This window comes from Malaclemys terrapin, chromosome 1 (genome assembly GCF_027887155.1).
Source record: "Malaclemys terrapin pileata isolate rMalTer1 chromosome 1, rMalTer1.hap1, whole genome shotgun sequence".
Lineage (NCBI taxonomy): Eukaryota > Metazoa > Chordata > Testudines > Emydidae > Malaclemys > Malaclemys terrapin.
The window spans coordinates 124,837,269-124,861,273 of NC_071505.1; the positions used below are offsets into that span (position 1 = coordinate 124,837,269).

Genomic DNA, 24,005 nt, shown 5'->3' on the forward strand with positions numbered 1-24,005 from the left:
GTGTTTGAGGGGGAGGAAAACAGAAACAAAACCCCAAAATAACCAATTTTGTAGCAGACCTATCTAATTTTTTTTATTATAAATGGCACAGCATACATTTCTCTCGTTAAATGTATTGCTTAATTCACATAGTACCACAAGACTACATAGACTAGAAATTTGAAATTACATAGACATTCAAATAATGCACACATTTGTAGTCCTATCCAATCTATGTATGCATCATTGTGATACCTGTCACATCATCATTGAATCTAACATTATTAAGAGTCACAGTGCCAATAATAAATCTTTTGATGCTTGCTTTCACCTTAGGGTACTTTTATTTTTGTCTTTCTCTGAAGCAATTTTTTAAAAATTGAGAGTGATGTTGCTTAAATGAAACTGGGGGGAAATTACACTGTCTAGATGGCTAATAAAAATAAATTTTGTTCTGATAGATAGGAAGTGACAAAAATAGAAAGTCTGTCTCACTCTGTGTATAAACAATGTGTATATACCTACATACACACAAGCATAAATAGTGGGCTCTTTTTCTCTTTATGAAGAAGCAAAGGTTTTAAAATGGAGTAAGGCTTATTTAGTACAGCTTTATTGATTTACTCTCTCAGTCCAGCTCCAGGAAATATATTTTTATAGGGAGACACCATAGCAGCTCTATTTACCTTCACACCCTAATAAATTACACAGTACAAGCTTAAGGGGCCCGAAGGTTAAAACTTGTCTCAAACACCCAGCATGGGAGGTGGGTGAACTGAGGCAATTTTCCATCTCGCAGAAGTCTGAAAGCTAGTGCACGCTACAAAGTTTCAATGGTATAATTTGCCTTCTTTCAGCATAGCCCTTCATGTGTCCACACTCAACTTGGGGTCTCATCAAGAAAACCCTGAAATCCTGTTGGTGAAGTTAAATCAGCCCCCTGGGGAGCACAAGCCCTCTGCCAGCACTCTTCCATTGGTACAATGCCTATGTGAATAGAGCGTTGTTGTTGTTGTTTTGGTTCAGTGCCTGAATTGGGGGGGGGGGGGGGAGAGAATTGGCTTGTTTCAAACCAAATATAGTTTGTTTGGGGGTTTTTTTGTTTGTTTTTGTTTTTCTTGCCAAAATGAAAAACAAATTTCATTCAGGTCGACTCATCAATACTTTCTATATGAAATATTGACTCGTTTCAAAACAAAATGTCAAAAGAACTCTTTTGACAATGCTGAAAATGAAATGTTTCAATGTTTTTAGGGGGAAAAGCCTGGAAAAAATCAAATTTGCAAATAATTTTGTTGCCCTGAGAGGTGAATTTTTTTGGAAAATTTACTATTTGTACAAAAGAACAAAAGTTTCTGGGGGAACTGAATTACCAATACAGGAACAAATGGTCCTTCAGCAACAAACCTACAATGCCACTGTCCCCACAGCACTGATCACTGTCATTGAATTTCTGAACTCTACCCCTCTAGGGGCCACCGTGACAGCAAACCTGCAACCCATTTTAAAATCCCTCTCTTCCTACTAGCCCATCTTCGTGAGCATATAGGTGTGGCTCCAGGTAAAGCTACTGGTAAACCTCATGCTGCTGCCTGGTCCAAAAACTTAGTCCCAGATTTCCTTGGCCTGTGGGGGAGGAGGGATGGAGCAGTTGAAGAGTAGCTATGGAATTCCTGCAGGAACAAAGATGCTTGTTGGGACACTGCAGAGGAGATGCAGAAGTTGGGTATGACAAAGAAGAGTTTCAATGTCAGGCAAAGGGGAAGGAAGTAGGAACTGTGGCAGGGCTATACAAAAGGCAGACAAGGACAACAAAAAAATCTGGTGCTGCCTTCCAGACCTGCTACTACTATGCACAGGTAGATGCCATACTGAATAGGGACCCACCATCAACCCACAAGTGATAGTGGACACATCCAGAGGAAAGCACCCCAGAACTGTTTAGCAATGAAGAGGAAGGGGTACCTGGAGGATGCAGAGCTCTTCAAGATGCAGCTGAACACAGAGAACTCACTGAGGAAGGGGACAGGGACTCAAGTAGGTGTAATTTATTCCTCCATTAATGCACACTTTTTTTCTCCACTTTTTCCACAGCCCCCAAAACTTCACCCCTTTCTCATCTCCCTGTCAAAATGGTGGTGGTCAACCGCAAGCAGGCAGGGAACAAACAAATTTTGTTTAATGTAGCCCCAGGGTGGCCAACCTGAGCCTGAGAAGGAGCCAGGATTTACCAATGTACATTGCCAAAGAGCCACAGTAATACATCAGCAGTCCCCTGGAAGCTCCCCCCACTCCCGGTGCCTCCCACCCACCGGCAACCCCGCCAATCAGTGCCTTCCCCTCCCTCCTTCCCCGCACCTCCCGATCAGCTGTTTTGTGACATGCAGAAGGCTCTGGGGGGAAAAGCGAGGGCACAACAGGGTCAGGGGAGGGCGTGGGAAGGGGTGGAGTGGGAAGCAGGGCTTGTGGCAGAGCCAGGGGTTGAGTAGTGAGCATATTGGAAAGTTGGCACCTGTAGCTTCAGCCCTGGAATCAGTGCCTATACAAGAAGCCACATATTAACTTCTGAAGAGCCGCATGTGGTTCCGGAGGCACAGGTTGGCCACCCCTGAATTGTAGCCAGTTTATTTTAAACTAAATTATTTTAAGCTAAACTATCTGTTCGACCTTATATTTAGCTGTGACACTGAGTACCTTTCCCAGATGTGAGGAAGAGCTCTGTGTTGCTTGAAAGCTTGTCTCTCTCATCAACAGATGTTGGCCCAATTAAAGATATTACCTCACCCACCTTGTCTCAGTTTATTTTAAGAGCACCAGGCAAAATTCAACAAAAAGAAAACTGGAAGCAACTAAAAAAACATTCCCAAATAGATATTTTAGCAAAAGCGTTTGAGGATTTAAATGTATAAATTTTACAGGCAGGAAAAAAAAAATTCAATAAAATAAAAACAACAATGCAAATATAATTCAATGCATTCAAAACATACACAAAATACATGCAAATCAATACCTGAGCAATCAAATTGAATACATAAAAAAATGATTGGAAGTAATCCAGGGACTAGGCATTCAGAATACATGGTATTGCAGAAATAGCATTGTAAAAGTTATTTGATACAGGTATTCTAGTGAAAACACACCATATTTTGGTTTTCCAATCCAAGAGCAAAATAAATTACTTGCATTTTGTCCTTTTGATTCAGAAAAGAGGTAAAAACAGCATGTTGCTGGCTCAGGGAGCTTGGCTTGGCCAGACTTACACAACTAGCTAGAAAACACAATGCTTTCCACTTTAGGAGCTTCTAGTTTAATGTGGCTTGGACATCTTTTTGTCTCCTGGCACAATTTCACTGAAACTTTCAAACAAACAGTGTTTGATCTTTGCCTGAATGTTTCTAGGAAAAGCAGCCTTGTTTCTCCCGCCCCAGTACACCTTTCTATGCCATTGCAATGAATTCTGGGGAACCATTGCTCTGAAGGGGGTGGGTAGCATGCAGAACCAAGCAGCCACAGATTGTCTTGAGCAGTTGCCTTCTCTGGCCCTTTGGTACCCTCCAGCGTGATAGCTGCCAGGATCACTATGGCCTGTACTAATTTTAGCAGTGTTTACTACACTATCCCTACAGTTCTCCTATACCCAGCCCTAGACCCCTCATGGTCAGAAGTTTTGAAAAGTACCTGCATATACTCACTACGCTGTGCGCCACTGCATGGTCTGGAAACAAATAGTACTGATTGTGATCCTGTTTATACTTTTATGCAGCTCTGTAGGGAAAAAATTAGGTAGTTGTGACACTTATCTTTTGATGTCTCCTAACCCTTAAACAACCAGACAGACATTGTTAGATTTATCAGTGACCTTGAAAGGCCATCCCTTCCACACCTGCCAAAAGACTGACTGAGATAAAGAAGAAAAAGCAATGTATGAGGGAGAATGTGTTCACAGAGCTACTCACGACTTCTGAGTCCAGAGCCCATGAGACCAGGGAAGAAAGGGAATGGATGCTGGAGGAAAGGCACAAGGACCAAAAGGTGTCTCAGAGGTAAACCAACACATGCAGCTCTTCAGACAACATGCTGAGCTGCCTCAGAGTATTATGGAGAAAAGCATCCAAAGACCTACACCCCAACAGCCACTATAATGCGTGGACAATACCTTCTTCCCAGGGCTGGAGCCATATCTCACCAATGCCCTGACTCCCCTCAAGGTGCCAGCATTCCCTGCAACAATAACCCTTCCACTCAACGCCACTGGACAAAGAGACCTGCCATGACAATACGAACACTAATTTGTGATGCAGCCCAGAGCAGCCAGCATCTTGCACTCTATTTTTTTGTCAGATTGTTCAAACTCTGTAGATAATCTTTCCACTTCTTTAATTCACCATGTTAATGTTTTCTCCTTAGTCTTCTAAATATTATGCAATACACAACATACAATATTATGTAATACACAACATACAGGAATATTTGGCTCACAGAGATTTATCCTAGTCATGAAATATCTCCTTCATTCCTTTAATCTGCCAAATGTAACGCCACAGTCCATCTGCACCTGCTCAAGTAATAGTTAAATGTTTCCTTGGTGCTGTCAGCTAACCTGTATATAGATTCATGGGACAGGGAAGCAAAAGGATAAGACTTGGATCCCTGAGAGTAACAACTGGCACAACAAACCCACCAATGCGAATATGCTAGTATGGGGGGGAAATGTCCCTGCTGGCGTCTTTACAAAACTTCCGTATACATAAAGCAGGGGTAGGCAACCTATGGCACACGTGCCGAAGGCAGCACACAAGCTGATTTTCAGTGGCACTCACACTGCCCGGGTCCTGGCCACCAGTCCAGAGGAGCTCTACATTTTAATTTAATTTTAAATGAAGCTTCTTAAACATTTTAAAAACCTTATTTACTTTACATACAACAATAGTTTAGTTATATATTATAGACTTATAGAAAGAGACCTTCTAAAACGTTAAAATGTATTACTGGCACGCGAAACCTTAATTTAGAGTGAATAAATGAAGACATGGCACACCACTTCTGAAAGGTTGACGACCCCTGACCTAAAGCATCCTGCACCTTTCCTGACCACCCAATGGTAATGTTAGTGAAATGTTAACAATAATCCACCAATGCTTGCATAAGCAGAAAGGCATACTTTTCCATGATTACGTAATCAGAAGCAAGATGTGTGGGAGGGAGGGAAAGGGGGTGGAATGATTAGGGATATACACTGCATCTATTGCCCCAAAGCAGTTGGATTCACTGAAATAACTGCTTCTCTATTAATTCCTGCACGTTGCCCAGAGTCACAATCATGTGCATCACAACATGCCTAATGGCCGTGCACACATGGTTGACAACCACCCCTACTATAAATGTACCAATATCAAAGCAATTGCCTGCTGACCACTAACAATCCAGGGTTGCAAGTGTCCACTGGGTGATTGCCCCCATCTCTCTACTGCCAAGCAGCCTGGGGTGAGCTCACCACACAACCGCAGCAACATGGTCTTCCACATCTGAAAGTTCTGTGCAGCCACGACTGGCCATGCCAGGTTTGCATCATACTCTGACCCCACCACTCAATACTTGTTTCACGAGCCCAGAACCACCTCTCCACTATGTGGAGCTGATCACTATATGCCTGCAGCAGCTGGCGACTTTCAGTGTCTGTATCATCCACTTTCCTCAGTACTCTTTTTCATTCTTGCATGGCCAGCTGCTGTGGTGATAGGTGTGGCTCCACAAATACAAAAGATTCCATCACCCTGTCTCTAAACAGACATGGTAGCTGCCCCCAGATGTGTTTAGCATTCATGCTTCTGACTGCAAGATGGCAGATATTGAAAACTGGCACAAAGAAGGGCAAATTATGGGATGGAACAGAGGAAACTCAGAATTTTAGAAAATGGCCAAAAAAATAATAATAGAGAGACAATTATGGGTGGAGGTGGAGCAGAGGGACTTCTGGGACCTTCACTCCAAACTCCAGGAATCCCTGAGAGGACCACTGATTTCCCACAACGTATCACCCCCTCAGGAGCAGCGCCAGGGATTTTGCTGCCCGAGGCGGCAACACTCTTCCTCAGAGCATTTGGCGGCGGGGGTCCTTCCGCTCCACGTCTTCGGGGTGCTTCGGCGGCGGGTCCCAGAGCGAGTGAAGGACCCGCTGCCGAAGCGCCCCAAAGACGTGGAGCGGAAGGACCCCCGCCGCCGAATTGCCGTCGAGGACGGCAAAATGCCATCCCCAATTCCCGCTGCCCTTGGCGACCGCCTAGGGTCGCCTAGTGGAAGTGCCGGCCCTGCACCCCCTAATTTCCCACAAGGCACTGCACCAAGTGGTGGAGCCAGGGACACTGGGAAGCCAGTACAATGTGGTGCTGTGAGGATCTGCTGCAGTAACCAAGGCAGCCATATGTAAAAGCACCTTAGCGAAATAGCAATGTCTGCAGCTGAGTGCTGGGGGAACTGCTACTGGTAAAACTTTCTGGGGTTGACATGACCTCAGGCTGAACAGCCTTTTCCTCCTGAAGCAGCCCCTCCCTGGAGGCCATCAGTACTTAATCCCAAAGTCATGGAGGTGCTTGGCTCTCATCTACGATACTTTTACCTGTATTACACCCAAGGATAACAGTGTTATAACTGTTACTGGAGCTGGAATTACTGTGGCTGCTAGCACCAGACTTGCCCTCCAATGAATCCTAGTTAAAGGATTTAAAGTGTACTCATTCCAATTACAGGGCCTCGAAAGAGTCCTGTATTGTTATTTTTCGTCATTACCTCCGGGCGCTCTTGAGTCCATTATCGTAGAGGAGATAGGAGTTTTAGTAAGAAAATTTCAGCTCCTTCCACATAGGAAATAAAAACGAGTCGGTGGATCCATGGCTACGTTGTAAAAATCTGGGGCCATCACATGGGAAATTATAATAATACCTAGTCTTTCCATAGCTCTTTCCATCAGTAGATCTCAAAGCACTTACAGAGAGCCATATGGTTCTTATTTTACAGACGGAGAAACTGAGAACTCCCTGCTCTCCATGTGTCTGTATATAATGCCTGCATCTGTAACTTTCACTCTATGCATCCGAAGAAGTGAGGTTTTTACTCACGAAAGCTTATGCCCAAATAAATCTGTTAGTCTTTAAGGTGCCACCAGACTCCTTGTTGTTTTTGAGGCACATAGAGGCGTGACTTCCTCAAGGCCACCCAGCAGAGCAGGCCAATGGCAGGGCCAGGAAAACAACCCAATTTTCCTGATTCCCAGTCCAGTGCTCTGCCCACTTGACCACACTGCCTCCCCTCCTAAATTTGTCTCTGGCACTGCCTCAGACAGGCCCTGAACGAAGTGAGCCCAGCCCGCACTCCTCATTAAAAGCACAGCGATTGTCACAAGCGGGTGGGGACTTTACTTGTCCCCAAAACAAGGGAGGCCGCTGCGCTCACTCAGGTACGGGGGGAGAGGGCGCTCAATGGCCCCTCGCCAGCCGCTCCCCAAGCGGAGCACAGGACAGAGCCATGGGAGGGAGAAGGGGCCTGGGCCGGGCTCCCCGTCTTTGCCTCCAGCTCTCCCTGGGCTGCCCTGGCCGCGGGAAGGCAGCTCCGGGGCAGGACGGGCGGGGTGTGCACGCAGCACTGCGCGCTGCCAGCCTCCTTCCACCCCCACCCCCCGCCTGCCCCTCCTCCGCCGCAGGTAGGCACCGCTCCCCCGGGAGCCGCCTGCGGAGCCCACCTTGCTGGTCCCTGGCTGCGCGGGAGCAGGAGCCGCGGCCGCCCGAAGTGAGTTCAGGGGAGCTCCGGCCCGGGGGGCAGCCGGGCTGCGCGGCGCGAGGAAGGACCCGGCTGGTTGGAATTTCCTCGCAGAGCGCGAGCGCGCAACAGGCTGCGCTGCCCAGCGCTCGTCCCTGCGGCCCGCCCAGGGGGACCAGCAGCCCCTGTACACTGCGCGGGTTTGCGCCCCCCAGTGAGTTTCCCTGCCCCCGCCCCCCCCAAACGGCCCGACCGCCCCGCGGGATTTTGTTTCCTGCTGGCTTCCCATGCTAAGGTAAGGGCACGGCTCCCCCACCTCCCTGCTGCTTGCAGCGTACCAGGAGCGCGTGCGTCGCACAGACTTGTCCTTGGGAGTTGCTCCTGCTGGGCTTGGTTTGTGGCAGGGCGAAGGAGCTGTTGTTTTAGGCTGCAGGGGTCTTGTACTTTCTGGGATGGTGGAAGAAGAAAAAAAAACCCTCTCAGCCTTGGCGGAAGTTTTTAGAGACGGCCCTGTTTTTTAGATTAAACGCCAAATTCCTGCGGCTGGTGTTTTAGCTAGACCGTAGAACAGGGTTACCAATACCTTGGGAATGGAGGTTGTTCCTAACTCTGGACATGTTTGTTACGCTGAACAAAAAGTTGGGGTTGTTCTTTCAAAAGTTTACAACTGGACACTGACTTAATATAGCTTTGAAACTTTACTATGTAGAAGAAAAATGCTGCTTTCCCTTTATTTTTTAGTAGTTTACATTTAACACAGGACTGTACTGAACTTGGCTTTTTTTTTTTTTTTTCCTGTCTGACTGCTGCTGCCTGATTGCCTACTTCCAGTTCCAGTGTGGTTGATTGGTCACTTTTTGTAACTCTGGTGTCCATAACTCTGAGATTCTGCTGTAGGTCAAAACTCTTCCCAGCCAAACAAACAAATAGTTCCCAACAGATGTGCTTGTTATCAGACAATATAACAAATACACATCCCTTGGAAGACAGGAAGCAAAGAGTAAGATACTTCATCTTAAAAACACTTTTTATTAATATATATTTTAAGCCAAGCACAGTTTAATAATTTCTTACGGCAAATACTTGTTTTAATACTGCCTGTTGAATCCCAGGCACTCCTGTATAAATACGAAGCAGTATATATTTTTAATAATAGCTACTGCTAGGTTTTTACTATTTTCTCTGATGAGTAGTTAATGTACAGAAATCATAATGTTGAGCTATGATTAAAGCCCTTTTTCTGCAATTGATACTATGTGAGTGGGCAGCCATGTTACACAGGTTCAGCAGTCTGCCAGGGAACTAATAATTACAGGTTCAATGCCTTAGATTTCTTTAACAAAGAAACATAAGTGGGTAGAGAATCAGAACGTCTTAGCAGAAGTGGAATGGGGGAAATAGTTCTGCATTTATTGTAAAACATTCAACCTTCACTGGGGGACATTTGACTTTGAGTTTCATTATAGCAGAGCTCAAAGGCCACCCCATTGCTTTATAAAACTTTATTCCATTTTAAATATATTTTATTCAGTTTTCAGAGTTTTTAATTTTTTCACCTATTTTTTCTTTCTATATTATGTGACACTGCACATAAAAATGTGCTCAAATTTTGTAAAAGATTTAATAGCTTGCTAAAATCTTTCCCCCAGGATCCCTGCTTAATTCAGAGCACAGTATATCATCATGTAAACAAAGAATGTATCATAATGTATGTGACCAATGCATATATACGAGTGGGCTAAATTAAGGTTGCAAAGGCAAACCTAATTCTAGCACAACCTAATTTTTGAGTGCTTGACTTTGCAACCATAACATTACTTTAATGTAGTTTCTTGTGTGTGGAAATGTATATAACTTACAAATTTAGTGTTATTCAAAAGTGCTTGGCTGGCAAATATGAAGACTAAAGTCTTTTTTGCCAGAGACAGGAACAGGCTTCTCTCCCTCTGGACATGCCACCTCAAGAATGAGTGGACACTTCAGTTCAGTATCTATCGATTAGGCATTTTGGAATATATGTTCAGTTTCGCTGACTTGCTGTGTCACCCAGGGCAAGTTGCTTAAAGGAATGCATGATTTTGGCCCCAAAGTTAGATTTCATAAAAGTGGGTCTTAAGTTTACTAAAGAATGGAATGTTTCCAGAACTTTTAAACATTCCAATAGAAAGTTGTCTTTTAAAATAAATAAATAAATCGAGTGATTTCAAACAAAATGTTGTAACACTGAGACACCTGGAAGTGAAACTGACTTTAATGAATTAAAAACAAAACCGACTTCATTGATTCCCGGACTCCCGCCCCATTATTTGATGAGGAATACAAAATTGAGAGGTAAAATGGATTTTTTAAAGTTTTTTCAGTTTTAATAATAAAAGTGCTTTAATAGAGGTAAAGAAACATACTTGTTCACAATGACACTGATCTTGCAAACACTTAAGCATATGTTTAATTTTAAGCATGTGAGTAGACCCCTTGAAATTAATGGAATGCCTCAAATTCTTAAAGCTATTCATGTTCTTAAAGTGTTTGCAGGATTGATGCTTATATGATTAGTTAGTGCCTTTTGTTCTCAATTTTAGAGAATGGTGCAAAGTCAATTCTACCATTGGTGTAAGCAGTTATTTTCAGTCCAGTTGTACCCATTTACCCCATGGCTGATAGAATCGGTCAAAAACCATTGAAATTCTGATTGGGGAGTCGGAGGGAGGAAGTCATGAAAATTTCAGAACCTTTTTTCCTTGTTTTTTGACCAGCTATATGGTCGGCTGATATTTGAAATTTGTATGAAATTTTTCAACAATTTTGATTTTTGTTATAAAAGGCAAACATTTTTCACAAATTTTTGTTTCCATTTTTTTAACCTCCTGAATTGGTTCATGTCTACATGTTCTCCATGGAAAATGACCCTATAAGAAAGAAAACAGAGGCTGGGGACTGAGACTGAAGAGTAACATATGAAAACCCTGACCCAAGCAACCTGAACAGTATTACTTGATTCTATGGTATAACGTAATAAAAAAGACATTATATTTATAATACAGTTTTTCAGTTGAGTCACATTTATAGGATCGCAAATAAGTCAGTCAGTACTAAAATGACCTATTTCCTTTTCCTCCCTCCCACCCCGCTTTTACCCTGCCAGGACGCCTGCCTACTTGCCTAGAAGCTCCGTTTACACTATGACTTTCAAGTGTGTTTGTAACCAGTTACTGACATGGTTGGCTTAAACATGGTTTGCATCCATATGCAAAAAGGTTAATCCACAGTTTGTAACTGCAGTAGCTGATCACATGGGCCTAGGTTGCCATATTTCATAACACTGTTATTTTGCTCTGTAGAGGACTGGCACGGGTCTGCTATCTCACATGGCACTTCTACATTTGGCAGCACTGCCATGCATCCCTGCCTCTCAGCGGGATTCTCTCACCTCCAGCTGAGCTGCAGGAATTTTCAGTAAATATTCATGGTTTTCATTACATGAAAAATCCTGATAACTCTTGTGTCAATTTAAAGAATGTTTTCTGAAAAAAGGCACCATTTTTTTGTGAAAAATGAAAAATGTTGACAATCTAGACAAGCTTTCATTTAAAAAAAAAAATTTGCATTTGAAAACAGCAAAACATTTGTTTTTTTGTTTGAAAAATTTCTACCAGCTCTAAAAAAAAAATAATAATAATCCTGGGCCACAGAACTCCTATGAGAAATTACTGACTAAAGCAAAATTAAAATGACCAATTTATAAACCTCTCTGGATTGTAGAGCGAGGAGTGGTTGTAAAGGAAATACCGACAAACCCTTAATTTTAGCAGTGCTGCTGGGCATGCCGTGAGGCTATTTTTGAAAAATAAAATTGGTCTAAAAATAGTTATTTCAGCTCTTAATGGGAATAAACTGGTTATGGGACAAAGGCTAAGATGACAAACTGAATATGTATTGAACACTCTGTGAATAAATGGTGGTGAAGTAAATATGAAAGATTGTGCCTCTGGAGGTCTAGTAATATGCCAGCATCTGCTGAATATGCAGAAAATGCCTCTAAAACAATAGATGTAAGTTTGAAGTTGCTTCAACCCCTAAACAACTTTACTTGCAGTCAGTGAATATACTGTACTTTAAAAGGACCCAAATGTAGAAAAGATTAGAAAGACTAATAAAAGACGCTGACCCTCAGCGGGCGTAAATAGTCATGGCTCCACTGAAGTCTATGGAACTATGAGAATTTACACCAGCTAAGGAACAGCTCCAAAGGTTCTAGCCTGTTCCCTGCCGCTGTGTGATCATTTATCACTATTGTCTCCATCCATCCCAACATTTATTTTCCCCCCTCTTGTTTTCTTCTATAATGAAAGTATATCCTTGGATGTGCATTGTTGCTTTTACATAGTGTTTATTAAATACCTTGTTCAATATCAGAAGGAATATAATTATAGAAGGCATTAAGTTATATGTTTTCTCATTTTGTGTCATGCTGATGGAGGAGAAGGGGCTAAACAATGTAATGTTAAATGTGTTGATTATATGATGATGTAGGTTTATGTAAGTCTGTGTAGAGCTTGCAAGTTTGTATCTTTATCCATAGTGTGTATTGCAACTAGGGTCGCCACTTGCCAGGTGTCCAGTTTTTGACTGGAACACCTGGTCGAAAAGGGACTCTGGTGGCTCTGGTCAGCACCGCTGACTGGGCCATTAAATGTCCGTTTGCAACTGGGCTGGCAGGCTCCCTACCTGGCTCCCCGTGGCTCCCCGGAAGTAGTGACGTGTCCCTTGGCTCCTAGGTGCAGGGGTGGTCAGGGGGCCCCACGTGCTGCTCCCACTCCAAGTGCCGGCTCCACAGCTCCCATTGGCCGGGAACCATGGCCAATGAGAGCTGCGGGGATGGCACCTGCGGGCGAAGGTAGCACACAGAGCCACCTGGCCACGCCTCCGCCTAGGAGCCGAGGGATATGTTGCTGTGTCCGGGGAACTGTCCAAGGTGAGCACTGCCTGAAGCCCGCACCCCAACCCCCTGCCCCAGCCCTGAGCCCCCTCCCACACTCAAACTCCCTCCTGGAGCCCGTGCCCCTACCCCCTACCCCAGCTCAGAACCCCCTCCGGCACTCGGAACCCCTCAGCCCCAGCCTGGAGCTCCCTTCTGTACCCCAAATCCTTCATCCCCCCCCCAGTCAGAGCCCTCACCCCCCGCACCCCAACCCCCTGCCCCAGCCTGGATCCCCCTCCTGCACCCTGCAGGAGATATGTATACACGTGGAGATGGGAAAGTTATACCCTGGTGGGATATGTGGAGTAATGGATAGCATAGGGTAATGCAGGAAGTGGACAGGAAGCTGTCAAGGCTGGATCCCCACTTTGAACTTTAGGGTACAAATGTAGGGGCCTGCATGAAAACTTCTAAGCTTAACTACCAGCTTAGCTCTGGTTCCGCTGCCACCATTTCCCAATTCTAGATTCCCACCCTGGGAAGCCCTGAGAAAACCTTTCACCAATTCCCTGGTGAATACAGATCCAAACCCCTTGGATCTTAAAACAAGGAGAAATTAACCATCCCCCCTCCTTCCTCCCACCAACTCCTGGTGAACACAGATCCAATCCCCTTGGATCTAAAACAAGGAGAAATTAACCTTTCCCCCTCCTTCCCTTCACCAACTCCTGGTGAATACAGATCCAACCTCCTTGGATCTAAAAACAAGGAAAAATCAATCAGGTTCTTAAAAAGAAGGCTTTTAATTAAAGCAAAAGGTAAAAATCATCTCTGTAAAATCAGTATGGAAATTAACCTTACGGGGTAATCAAACTTAAAGAGCTTAGAGGACTCCCCTCTAGTCTTAGGTTCAAAGTACAGCAAACAAAGATAAACACTCTAGTAAAAGGTACATTTACAAGTTGAGAAAACAAAGGAAAACTAACACGCCTTGCCTGGCTATTTACTTACAAGTTTGAAATAGGAGAGACTTGTTTAGAAAGATGTGGAGAACCTGGATTGATGTCTGGTCCCTCTCAGTCCCGAGAACGAACACACTCCCAAACAAAGAACACAAACAAAAGCCTTCCCCCCCCTCCCCCCAAGATTTGAAAGTATCTTGTCCCCTTATTGGTCCTTTAGGTCAGATGCCAGCCAGGTTACCTGAGCTTCTTAACCCTTTACAGGGAAAAGGATTTTGGAGTCTCTGGCCAGGAGGGATTTTATAGTACTGTACACAGGACAGCTGTTACCCTTCCCTTTATAGTTATGACAGAAGCTTTTTTTTGTCCACATGGAAAACTATTAAACACTAGTTTTATATCTTAAAAATGTTAAGCATTTGAAGTTTAACGTAGCTAAAAGTCTGGCTTTTTCTATTGTTCTCTCATGATCCCCAGCTCCAGAAACCTCTCCAAAATATCTGTATTATATTATTCTGTAATTTCTCCACTGCCTCTCCCTGTGTTCCCCCTCTTCCAAAAAATCCTAACCACAAACAAATAACTAAAAGCCATCTCTCTTCGTAAAACAAACTTGGAATTTCTGGCCAAGCAATTTTGGAGATAATGTAAGCTAAAGAATATTAGGATAATTTTCAAAATGTCAATAACAGGAAGAAATTTCACACACAATAACTTTAAAACAACACTGGGGCTTAGCTTCTGTGCAGAGGGCTGCACAAGACAAAATTACATCTTTAGTACTGAGTTAGGAGAGCTAGAGGAACTTATGAGGCCCCCAGGCTGCATTTTGGCCACCTTGCATTTAGCTGTAGTGGTAAAATTCAAGGGTGCCTTATAGTATAAATTCTCCCATCTTTAATAATAAATTATGATAGTTTTGGAAATTTCTTGGCAGGAAAAAGTTCAGTTTTGATATTTTTGCTTTAAATAGGGAAATCAAAGTATTTCAGACCAAAAAAAAAGGACTGTAGTTTTAGTGAATTTATCATAAGAATAGACAAATGGAAATAGGGGAACTGTGGTGCAGTGGATAATGCAGTATGGCTTGGTGTTGAACACTGATTGATAACCAAACCGCGGGCTATGTGATCATTGTATGTAGAATGCATTTGGGAACTGTGCTCCTTTGCTTGAAATTGCAGTTTCAGTTTGGTTTAGCTGGGGGGGGGGCTTATGACATGCTGGCTGAACTGTAACCATGTGTTGATGATAAATTGAAATGCAGGGCTATGTTACATATATATTCAGTTATTAAATAAAGCCATAATTTAATCTAGCCAGAGAAATCCCCACTGAATAATTCTGCAATTTAAAAAACTGTGGTCGTGATGTACCCAGTCTTTATCCAGTAGCTTGTCAGGTTAATTTAATTAAAGTCCCGTCTTTAAAAATATACTTAAGTCAAAGATCCAAAGCGTTTAATCCCTTGAGACAGAAGCGCTGGTTAAGCATGAATTCAGCCCAACATAATTCTTCCTCATTATTGCCTGTTACAGTTTATTAATTTAATAGAAAGCAGATTCCTTATGATTGATCATTAATGTTTATTATGATTATAATATCTTTAGTCAATAAATATCTACACTGGTTCAGAAAGTGGTTTTGCAATGGGTGGTATTGCAGCCACTTTTTCTGTTTTGATTATTTTCTCCTAACAGTATAGCAAGATTGCACAGTTTTCTAACTGGTTACATATTAGACAAATTTATTCATGTAGTTTTGTTGTGCCAGGTGAGTGAATGCATCTGATAAGAAAATAGCTATATTGTTTCAGACAACAAAAGAGCATTTCTAAAACTCCCTGCTCTAGTAATGGGTAGAAATAATCCTTTTGCTTCAATACTTACAGAACTAGGAATAGCTGATACATGGAGATATTTACAATAGGGAAACCACATCCATCCTGTGGGACCGTCCTGCCCGGCCCTGGAGCTCCCGGACGGGGAGGTTGTCCCTGGCCCCTTCCCTGCTGTCCCCCTTCCCCTGCAACCTCAGCTCGCCGTGCCGCCAGCGCTCTGGGAAGCAGGGCTGCGAGTTCCTGCTCGGCAGCACGTTGTCATGGCTGGCTCCGGCTGGGCGGCACAGCTACCAGTCCTGCTGCTCTGAGCGGCATGGTAAAGGGGTGAGGAATTGGGGGGAGGGGGGGGGGTTGGATAAGGGGCGGGAGGTCCTGGGGGGCAGTCAGGGGACAGGGAGCATGGGGCGGTTGGATGGGGCGGAGGTTTGGGGGGGGCGTCCAGGGGAAGGGAAGGGTTGGATAGTTGTGGGAGTCCCAGGGGGCCTGTTAGGGGGTGGGGGTGTGGACAGGGGTGGGGCAGTCAGGGGACAGGGAGCGGGGGGGTGTATAGGGGTGGGGGGTCCTGGGAGGGGGCATCAGGGGACAAGGAGCAGGGGAGATCAGATGGGCGGGGGGTTCTGGGGAGGAGTCAGGGGGCAGGAAGTGGGAGGGGAGGAGTCAGGGGGCAGGAAGTGGGAGGGGGTGGATAGGGAGCGGGGGCCAGGCTGTTTGGGGAGGCACAGCCTTCCCTACCTGGCCCTCCATAGTTTCGGAACCCCAATGTGGCCTGCAGGCCAAAAAGTTTGCCCATTCCTGCTCTATACCCATATCAATAACATTAATCACCCAGAACAGCTGTAAGTACATAGCTCAAGACAACTAAATTTGAACTCTTGTTACTTGAAGGGAAAATAGCCATTGAGAAGGATTTATTTTGGGCTAATGCTGTGAACAAAAATCTGGCTCAAATCAATATTACTCTTTACATTCACAGTTTCCCAACAGGAATTTTGTAAAAAGTTTTATTAATGAAACAATGTGATAAACCTGGAATGCAAAAAGAAAGGGATACCTTTTATTCCCAATGCTCTGTGTAATTGTAATTGATATATCATTCTTCCCAGTATAGTGGACTTCAGAACGAGTTCTGTTACTATCAAGTTCTCCTTATGTAAGAATAACTATTTAATATATTATCATATTACTCCAAATCTGGGAAAACTCTGTTTTGAAATACTGTACACTTTACCTTCAGGAAACATTCAGCCTTTAAAGTAAGTTAATACAGATGTTAGACGTTAGACAATGACACTTCTACCTTCCAACCTCCAACCAAAAGCAGCAATACTTACCTCAAGTGAGTGTGTTGAATGACTCTAAAAAGTAACCCATACAAAATTTTGTTGTCTGTTCTCCCATATTTCTTTTTGAGATGAGAAAAGTAATCCTGATTTTTCACACAACCTTCCTAAGCTTTTTGATTTGTGGGTGTGTTGCAGATAGTTGACCCTTCAGTCCATTAGCCAAAACCACCAAGACCTTGAACAGACAGGTCAAGTTCAGAAATTTCAGGGGGAGTTAATGTATATAAAGTGGATCTGCATTCCAAATAACTGTGCGTGACTTTGTTGATACTGTTTGCTGCTGAGAACTGGGACTCAAATAATAATATACGGAGATGTCTTTTTTTGTTTAATTTCTAAAATTCAGAATTATAGCTAAAACAGAATGATCATGTTTGACTTTTTTTAAATAAAATACTTAATGCAGTACCTATATACTTTTTTAAAAAATGAAGTGCTGATAAAATTTATCTAATTGATCGTATCGGAAACTGAAATCCTTTATTTATCCGCTGCAGGAACAGTAGTAGTATAAGATTACCAGTGCTTAATTTGTGCCAGGATGAACCCTCTGACCTCTTGGCTTGGAAGTTCATAATCCCCGCACCTCTAAGCTTGCTACATCAGTTATGAATGTAAAAAAATTACATGTGACCCGGCACCCCTTTCATTACAAATTAAGCACTGAAGCTTACCCATACCACCACACAAATATGTCTCAATTGTAGATGGGTTGGTATAAAGGTTGGCAATTTCCCCAGGAAAAACTGGTTTAGGATAGGGTGCCAGTAAATACCAGTTTAAACCAGAAATGGGGGTGGGGTGGGGAGTGGAATTATTATAAGACTAATTCTATGAAAATTACTGAAATATATATATATATATAGCAATTTGATAATAGTTTTGCAGTAATATGATCTGTTTAATTTTAATTAAAGGAAATTAAATAAAAAAGAGTCTCAGCCAAGGCAGTAACATACAGCTTTAGGTTATCTCAGAGACTGAAATGTCTGTATTTAGGAATTCCCCTTCCTTGTTTAGCAATGAAAATTACCTATTTGTTTAGCAAACAAAGAAGGGGAATTCCCAGATTCAGAAGTTTCAATTTCTGTTTGAAGTAAATTGCCAAATTGACTGTCCATTCCAGTACTCTGTCTCTTGATCTGGGTGGCTGGAGTGCAACTTACTCAGTGAGTACAGTGACTCAAGTCAAATATTCCAACCAGGGCCGGCTCCAGGCACCAGCCTGGCAAGCAGGTGCTTTGGGCGGCCACTCCGGAGGGGGGCGGCACGTCCAGCTGTTTGGCAGCAATTCGGCGGACGGTCCCTCACTCCCACTCGGAGCAAAGGACCTCCTGCCGAATTGCTGCCGCAGAGCATGATCGCGGCTTTTTTTTTTTTTTTTTTTTTGGCTGCTTGGGGCGGCCAAAACCCTGGAGCCGGCCCTGATTCCAACATGAGCAAAGATGGAAGACCACTTTGCTCAATTCATGAATTTGTCTCAAAATAGCCATGAAGATGGCAGAGTCTTTGAAGAAAAAGTGAGTGGGAAGGAAGACCAAATGAGGAAACCAGTGGAAAGAACAGAGACACCAGAACCACTGACTTTGGCTAAATCTATTTGCATTGTATTAGAATCAGACTCTGAGGCTGAAGATATTTATAACACTGCAACGCTATTGCCAAGTACATCAAAATAGCTAGATCCAAGTTGGCCAAAGACAATGAGGAGGAAATATCATGATTTTTTTCAAGCAAAAATGGATTTGTTTGTAACAAAAGCAACACCAGAATTGAAACAAAAGATAGACTTGAAAATTGCGAATTTTTGTATGCCTGTAATATTCTGTTATTGAACATCCAACTTTTCAAGCAATGATCAGCAGCCTAAGGTCAGTCTACAAAGCAGGTAGCAGGTGAACTGTTAGTCACATTTACTGATTTCTTTAGTGTGGAAGCATGCAAAGCATTACATGGAAAAGCATCTTGTCAGCTGAACAAGAAAAAATTGCATGGCCATGGTCTCTCAGCAAAAATCCTGACTTTCTGCCATATGTACTTGCATTTAGCAACTCAGTATCCCTAATCAATGTTTTCAACAGTTGTCAAGGAAAAAGCTTCACCTGTAACATGCTGGGAAAATCTGAAGAATGCAGATGTTCCATCTGACTTCACAGAACTGGTGGTGCAATTGCACAGTTTCCAGTAAGTTCATCAAGCATAGACCAAATCTTTCAAACTTTGGAAACATCCATTCAAAGCTGAAGAATCAGCTCGGTCTGTCCATTACATTGAAGTTGTTTTGCTGCCGAATCCTGTGTGGCCAAATGGACCCAGACTGGTAGTCTACAACTCGGCATGCTTCTGATTGCTTAATGTTTCAAGCCTATCATTCTGCATTATTGTTGTTTTCATGTAATTGAATGTTTTTGACTTTTGTTTATATGATATTGAAAATGGAAATATGAGTTATAACATGTATAACTTCCTTGAAAAAATACTGAATTAGAATGTATACAGACATTCTGATGTTCAGTATTATGGTTACATTCATTAGTATTATGCCCACTGTAGTTTTAAAAACTTTTTATTTGTACAACCCTAAATTAATATAAGGCAGTAGATTCATAGGTTACCACAATTTGAATATGTAACTAAAGCTAAATGTAATGTGGTTTGTGGTGCACATTAATCAAACAGTTTTAAAATACATTAGAACGCCGTTTGATCCAAGTCTCCATTATCCAGCTGTCTATATTAACTGAATGGGACAGCGGGGCCGACAGGCGGCGCCCCGTTGCTTGGGGCTGACAGTCAAAGCCCCACCCACGCTCTTGATTATCCAACATTTTGATGATCTGATCTGGCCCCAGTCCAAATTGGATCGGATCAACGGGGTTCCATTGTAGAAAATGCCTTAAACTGGTACTAACTACCGGTAGTTTTTTCCGTGGGTGGTTAAAAACATGGATTTTCCTGGTAAAAACCACCTCTGATAAATACCATACCAACATTAAGAAGATATTTAAACTTATATTTATCCTCTCATCTGAAATTACTTTTTTTTTTCTTTTCACATTTGTGATGGTGATTTGGTGATGCTGACTTCTTTCCACTAGGATCTTGACTGAAGCTTCCAACCTATGTCACCTAGGCCACTAAAACAGCTGTCTGATAAACAGATTAGATTTCTGATCTCTGCTGACTCAGGCTGGATTCTGAGCAGTAAACTAGAGTTGAAAGGTCTGGTGAGATATCCAGTTCCATCAAACACTATGTGGTTTGAAAAAACAAACAGGAAACAAAACAAAATCTGATTGATTAAGTAGAAAAGGTGAAAATTATTTTTGGTGCATTTCAGGGGAGCTCTAATCTACTACTACTGACTATTGAGAGGACTTCACCCCTAAATGAAGGAGCCAAAAAGCCTATGACATTGTACTAAGAAAAGTTGCCGTGACCTGAGTGTAAAACCATTTTTGTATTAAAAGAATTGTGATCTCAGATAATCGGTTCATTTTGAAGCATAGCTGTTCTTTGTTCAGGAAGTGTTTCACTTTCTGTAGAAAGAAAACCAGTTAGTGAACTGAAAAGAGACATTTCAAGAGAGACTGTTTATCAGATAGCACATTTTCTTGCTGTCAAAGAGCTGTGGTTGAGTGTCTCTCTTCTCTCTTTTGTTTTGACCCCATATAACTCCAGATTTTTCTTTCAACGGATATGAAAGAAAGTGGTGCTCTCTGGTTATCCTGCTGAAATTAATTTTCCTAGATGCTGGTATGTTTCCAAGGAAACTGGCCAGTAACATGGTAGGGGCGAAGGGTGCAGGGCCTAGTTGTAATTAGAAGCTGGTGAAACATTTTTGGGTGACAGGCTATTTTTCAGTGGAAAAATTTTTTCTTCATAAGTGAAAATGGTAGTGAGAAACCATTTAGCTTTTATTCAATATTTTTCATTTTTAAAGAATGCTAAGTGTGAATGTGCTCTTTTCCCAGTGGCTGGAGCCTCCACCTGGGGAATTTTCCGGCTAGTGAAAAAGCATTTTGTTTTTTTTTCTAAATTTTAATGCTGTTTTGCAAAATATCAAAGTTCTGTAGTTCTGTCCATTTTTTCAATTGTTGAAAAGTTTTGACCAGCACCACAGCTGGCTAAAACCCACATTTTTGATTATTTTTTTGTTGAAAAATTTACATTCATTTTTTGTTCAAAAATTCATTTTTGATGAGAAATTCTGTCAAAAACTTGAAATTCAGGAAAATTTGACCAGCTCTGATAATTTTATTTGGCCTTTCCATTTAGGCCCTGATCTCATCAAGACCTATACGCTTGTTTACCTTGGCTATTGTGAATTGTCTCATTGAAATCATAGAACTATTCACAGTAGTGAAGTTAAATGAGCCTTTGCAGGCTCACTAATGTCTTTGTTGGTCACTGCTGTGTCTGTTGGCAAATGTGTATGTGTATGGTGGCAAATAGCATGCTAAGATTAAAATATTTTCACATTTAGAATACAACCTTGCTGTGATCCTGAGAGATGACCTCAAGAGCTAAGTTGTACCAGTCCTGGTTCTGTGTCAGATATTCAAGAAACAGTCACTTTAAAAAACAAACACAGGCACACACACAAAACCCAGAAAGAGAACTGAATTATATTTGTGCACATGCCATAAATACTAGTATCCTTCGTGTAAGGTGAGGGTGAATTTTTATGTCACTAGTAAAATAGACATATGTTTTATGTGCCACAGTAGAGACCTCATGCTGTGGGTCCTTGATTTGCCACTCTCTCTGAGCTGTGTGGAGACTAGTGGGCACAAAGTGGCTTGCAGCTCACTGATCTTTGGTTGCCCAGCCCTGGAAGAACTTAGAGCAGTTTGAGCATTGGCCTGTTAAACCCAGGGTTGTGAGTACAATCCTTGAGGGGGCCACTTAGGAATCTGGGGTAAAATCAGTACTTGGTCCTGCTAGTGAAGGCAGAGGGCTGGACTTGATGACCTTTCAAGGTCCCTTCCAGTTCTAGGAGATAGGATATCTCCATTAATTTATTTATAATGGGGCTACTTTAATTTCTGTCACTGGCATAGAACATTAGGGGGGAGGGATAGCTCAGTGGTTTGAGCATTGGCCAGCTAAACCCAGGGTTGTGAGTTCAATCCTTGAGGGGTCCATTTAGAGATCTAGGGCAAAATCAGTACTTGGTCCTGCTAGTGAAGGCAGGGGGCTGGACTCAATGACCTTTCAAGGTCCCTTCCAGTTCTAGGAGATAGGATATCTCCATTTAAAAAAATAAAAATTATACCTACTGGAGGAGGATTGGGCATGGTGGCACTCCATTCCACCAGGTACCAGCCCACTATGCCCCTCGCACGCTTCCTCTCTTAAACCCAGAGATTGAGGATATGGCTGGAGCAGGAGGCACCAGAGCATCATCACCAACTTTCTATGGTAGGAGAGTTCCCCTATGCAAGGGAAATTCTCTATTACATATCTCTTGCCACAAAGTAGTTTTAGAGAACTGGCGAATCTGGTCCTATGTATTGCTGTTTGGTAGGTTACTTATGTGAATGCCCAAATGTTAAACAGCAGCCCAGCATAAAGAAAGAAGGGAGGATCAGAAGAAAAAATAGAAAGGGAGATGGAAAAAAAAAAAGAAGAAAGTGGCTAGTGAAGGAGATACGGATGTCTGTGAAGAGAGGTAGTGTAAGCCTGCATTAGAGAATATGAAATGAACCAACGCAACTTGAATATTGACTATCAAATACTTTCAGCAAACTGCTCATGAGAAATCTTTGGGCTAAGTATGCTTAGTACATCCTAAATGGTAAATAAATTGAGAAAAAAATAAGCTCCTTGAAGATAGTCCATGAAAAGGAAGAGAAGTTAAATTTGTTGTTAAATAAATTATTCACAACAGTTCATTCACTAAGGCTACATCTACACTACAGGGGGGAGTCGATTTAAGATACGCAAATTCAGCTACGTGAATAGCGTAGCTGAATTCGACGTATCGCAGCCGACCCGCTGTGAGGACGGCGGCAAAATCGACCTCTGCGGCTTCCCGTCGACGGCACTTACTCCCACCTCCGCTGGTGGAGTAAGAGCGTCGATTCGGGGATCGATTGTCGCGTCCCGTTGGGACGCGATAAATCGATCCCCGGGAGGTCGATTTCTACCCGCCGATTCAGGTGGGTAGTGTAGACCCAGCCTTAGTGAGTATGTGTATGTGAGAGAGAGAGAAATTTGTTTGGGATTCCTCAATATAAATGCAAAGTTGTTGTAATTTTTGATTACCAATAATAAAATAATCCTCAGAAACCTCTCTAGTTCACTTTTGCACCTTATGTCATATAAACAAATATTGAGCCTATATATTATTTCCATCTGAATTATCGGTAGAGGTCAGGAATGTTCGGGAAAAATTTGAGCAAAAGCATTCTATTTAAATTTGAAAAAGAAACATATCTGACAGCTGAAGGAACAAAAAAGAGGAGGCATCAAAGAGGCATGTATATTGACAAACATCGTGAGGGATCCCTTGCCTTTGTTTGAAATATCCATAGATGCTAGTTCATTATCAGACTACTTACTGTATGTGTGGCGGCTTTTTTTTTTTTTTTTTTTTAATCAAGTAACAATCTTTTAGGGCTGTCAGTAAGTAATAAGATTGCATGTGAAGGGATACAGATTGTGGTATAGTGTAAAATGATTCCAAACTTCTATCATAACAAATTTGAGGTGGAGCGAGTCTGGCAGTTTATCAGAAATGGTGATATTTGGCATAGAATGCTATCAAGCAGATTATGTTATCTCTTAGGAACTGAGAATGCTGCGGTCAAGAGGAAATCAATTTCCTAGGGTGCTACAATAAATTTGTCTTGTAACTAGAAACTTTCTAATTGCAGACCCTGAGGGAACAATAAGCCCAAAACCAGGCAGATAGTTGCTTCCCTGTCCGCCTTTTTCTTCACCTAAATTGTTTTTGGCATCCTAATAACTTTGCACATTAAATGTGTGGAAAACACTGAATACTAGAGTTGTTGATATCACATGTACAGTAATGTTACTTGGTAAAAATCAGACCTTACTGAGCAGTTTTGTGGGGATGTTTAAATCTTTTTGCTCAGATTACTTTATTAAAGCTTGGAGTGGCCCAATTAGTACTAAAGAGGAGGAGTTGTTTCCATCCTGCAGGGTCTGAAAGAAGCTATATAAAAGAGAAGGTTTTTCCAACT

The 24,005-nt window shown here is 42.4% G+C and overlaps 1 protein-coding gene across 3 annotated transcripts in view; it reads left to right on the top strand.

Moving 5' to 3' along the window:
* Window positions 1–7,633: 7,633 nt before the first annotated feature.
* ARHGAP8 (Rho GTPase activating protein 8) overlaps window positions 7,634–24,005 on the top strand; it is a 108,289-nt gene continuing 91,917 nt past the window's right edge. Inside the window, exons 1-2 of one of the 3 annotated variants that reach the window (XM_054038014.1) lie at window positions 7,634–7,761; window positions 18,876–18,978. In XM_054038014.1, coding sequence (XP_053893989.1) covers window positions 18,924–18,978 — 55 coding nt within the window. In that variant the 5' untranslated portion in view covers window positions 7,634–7,761; window positions 18,876–18,923. The remainder of the gene's footprint in view (window positions 7,762–18,875; window positions 18,979–24,005) is intronic. The other 2 variants (XM_054038023.1, XM_054038033.1) reach the window with 2 other exon arrangements.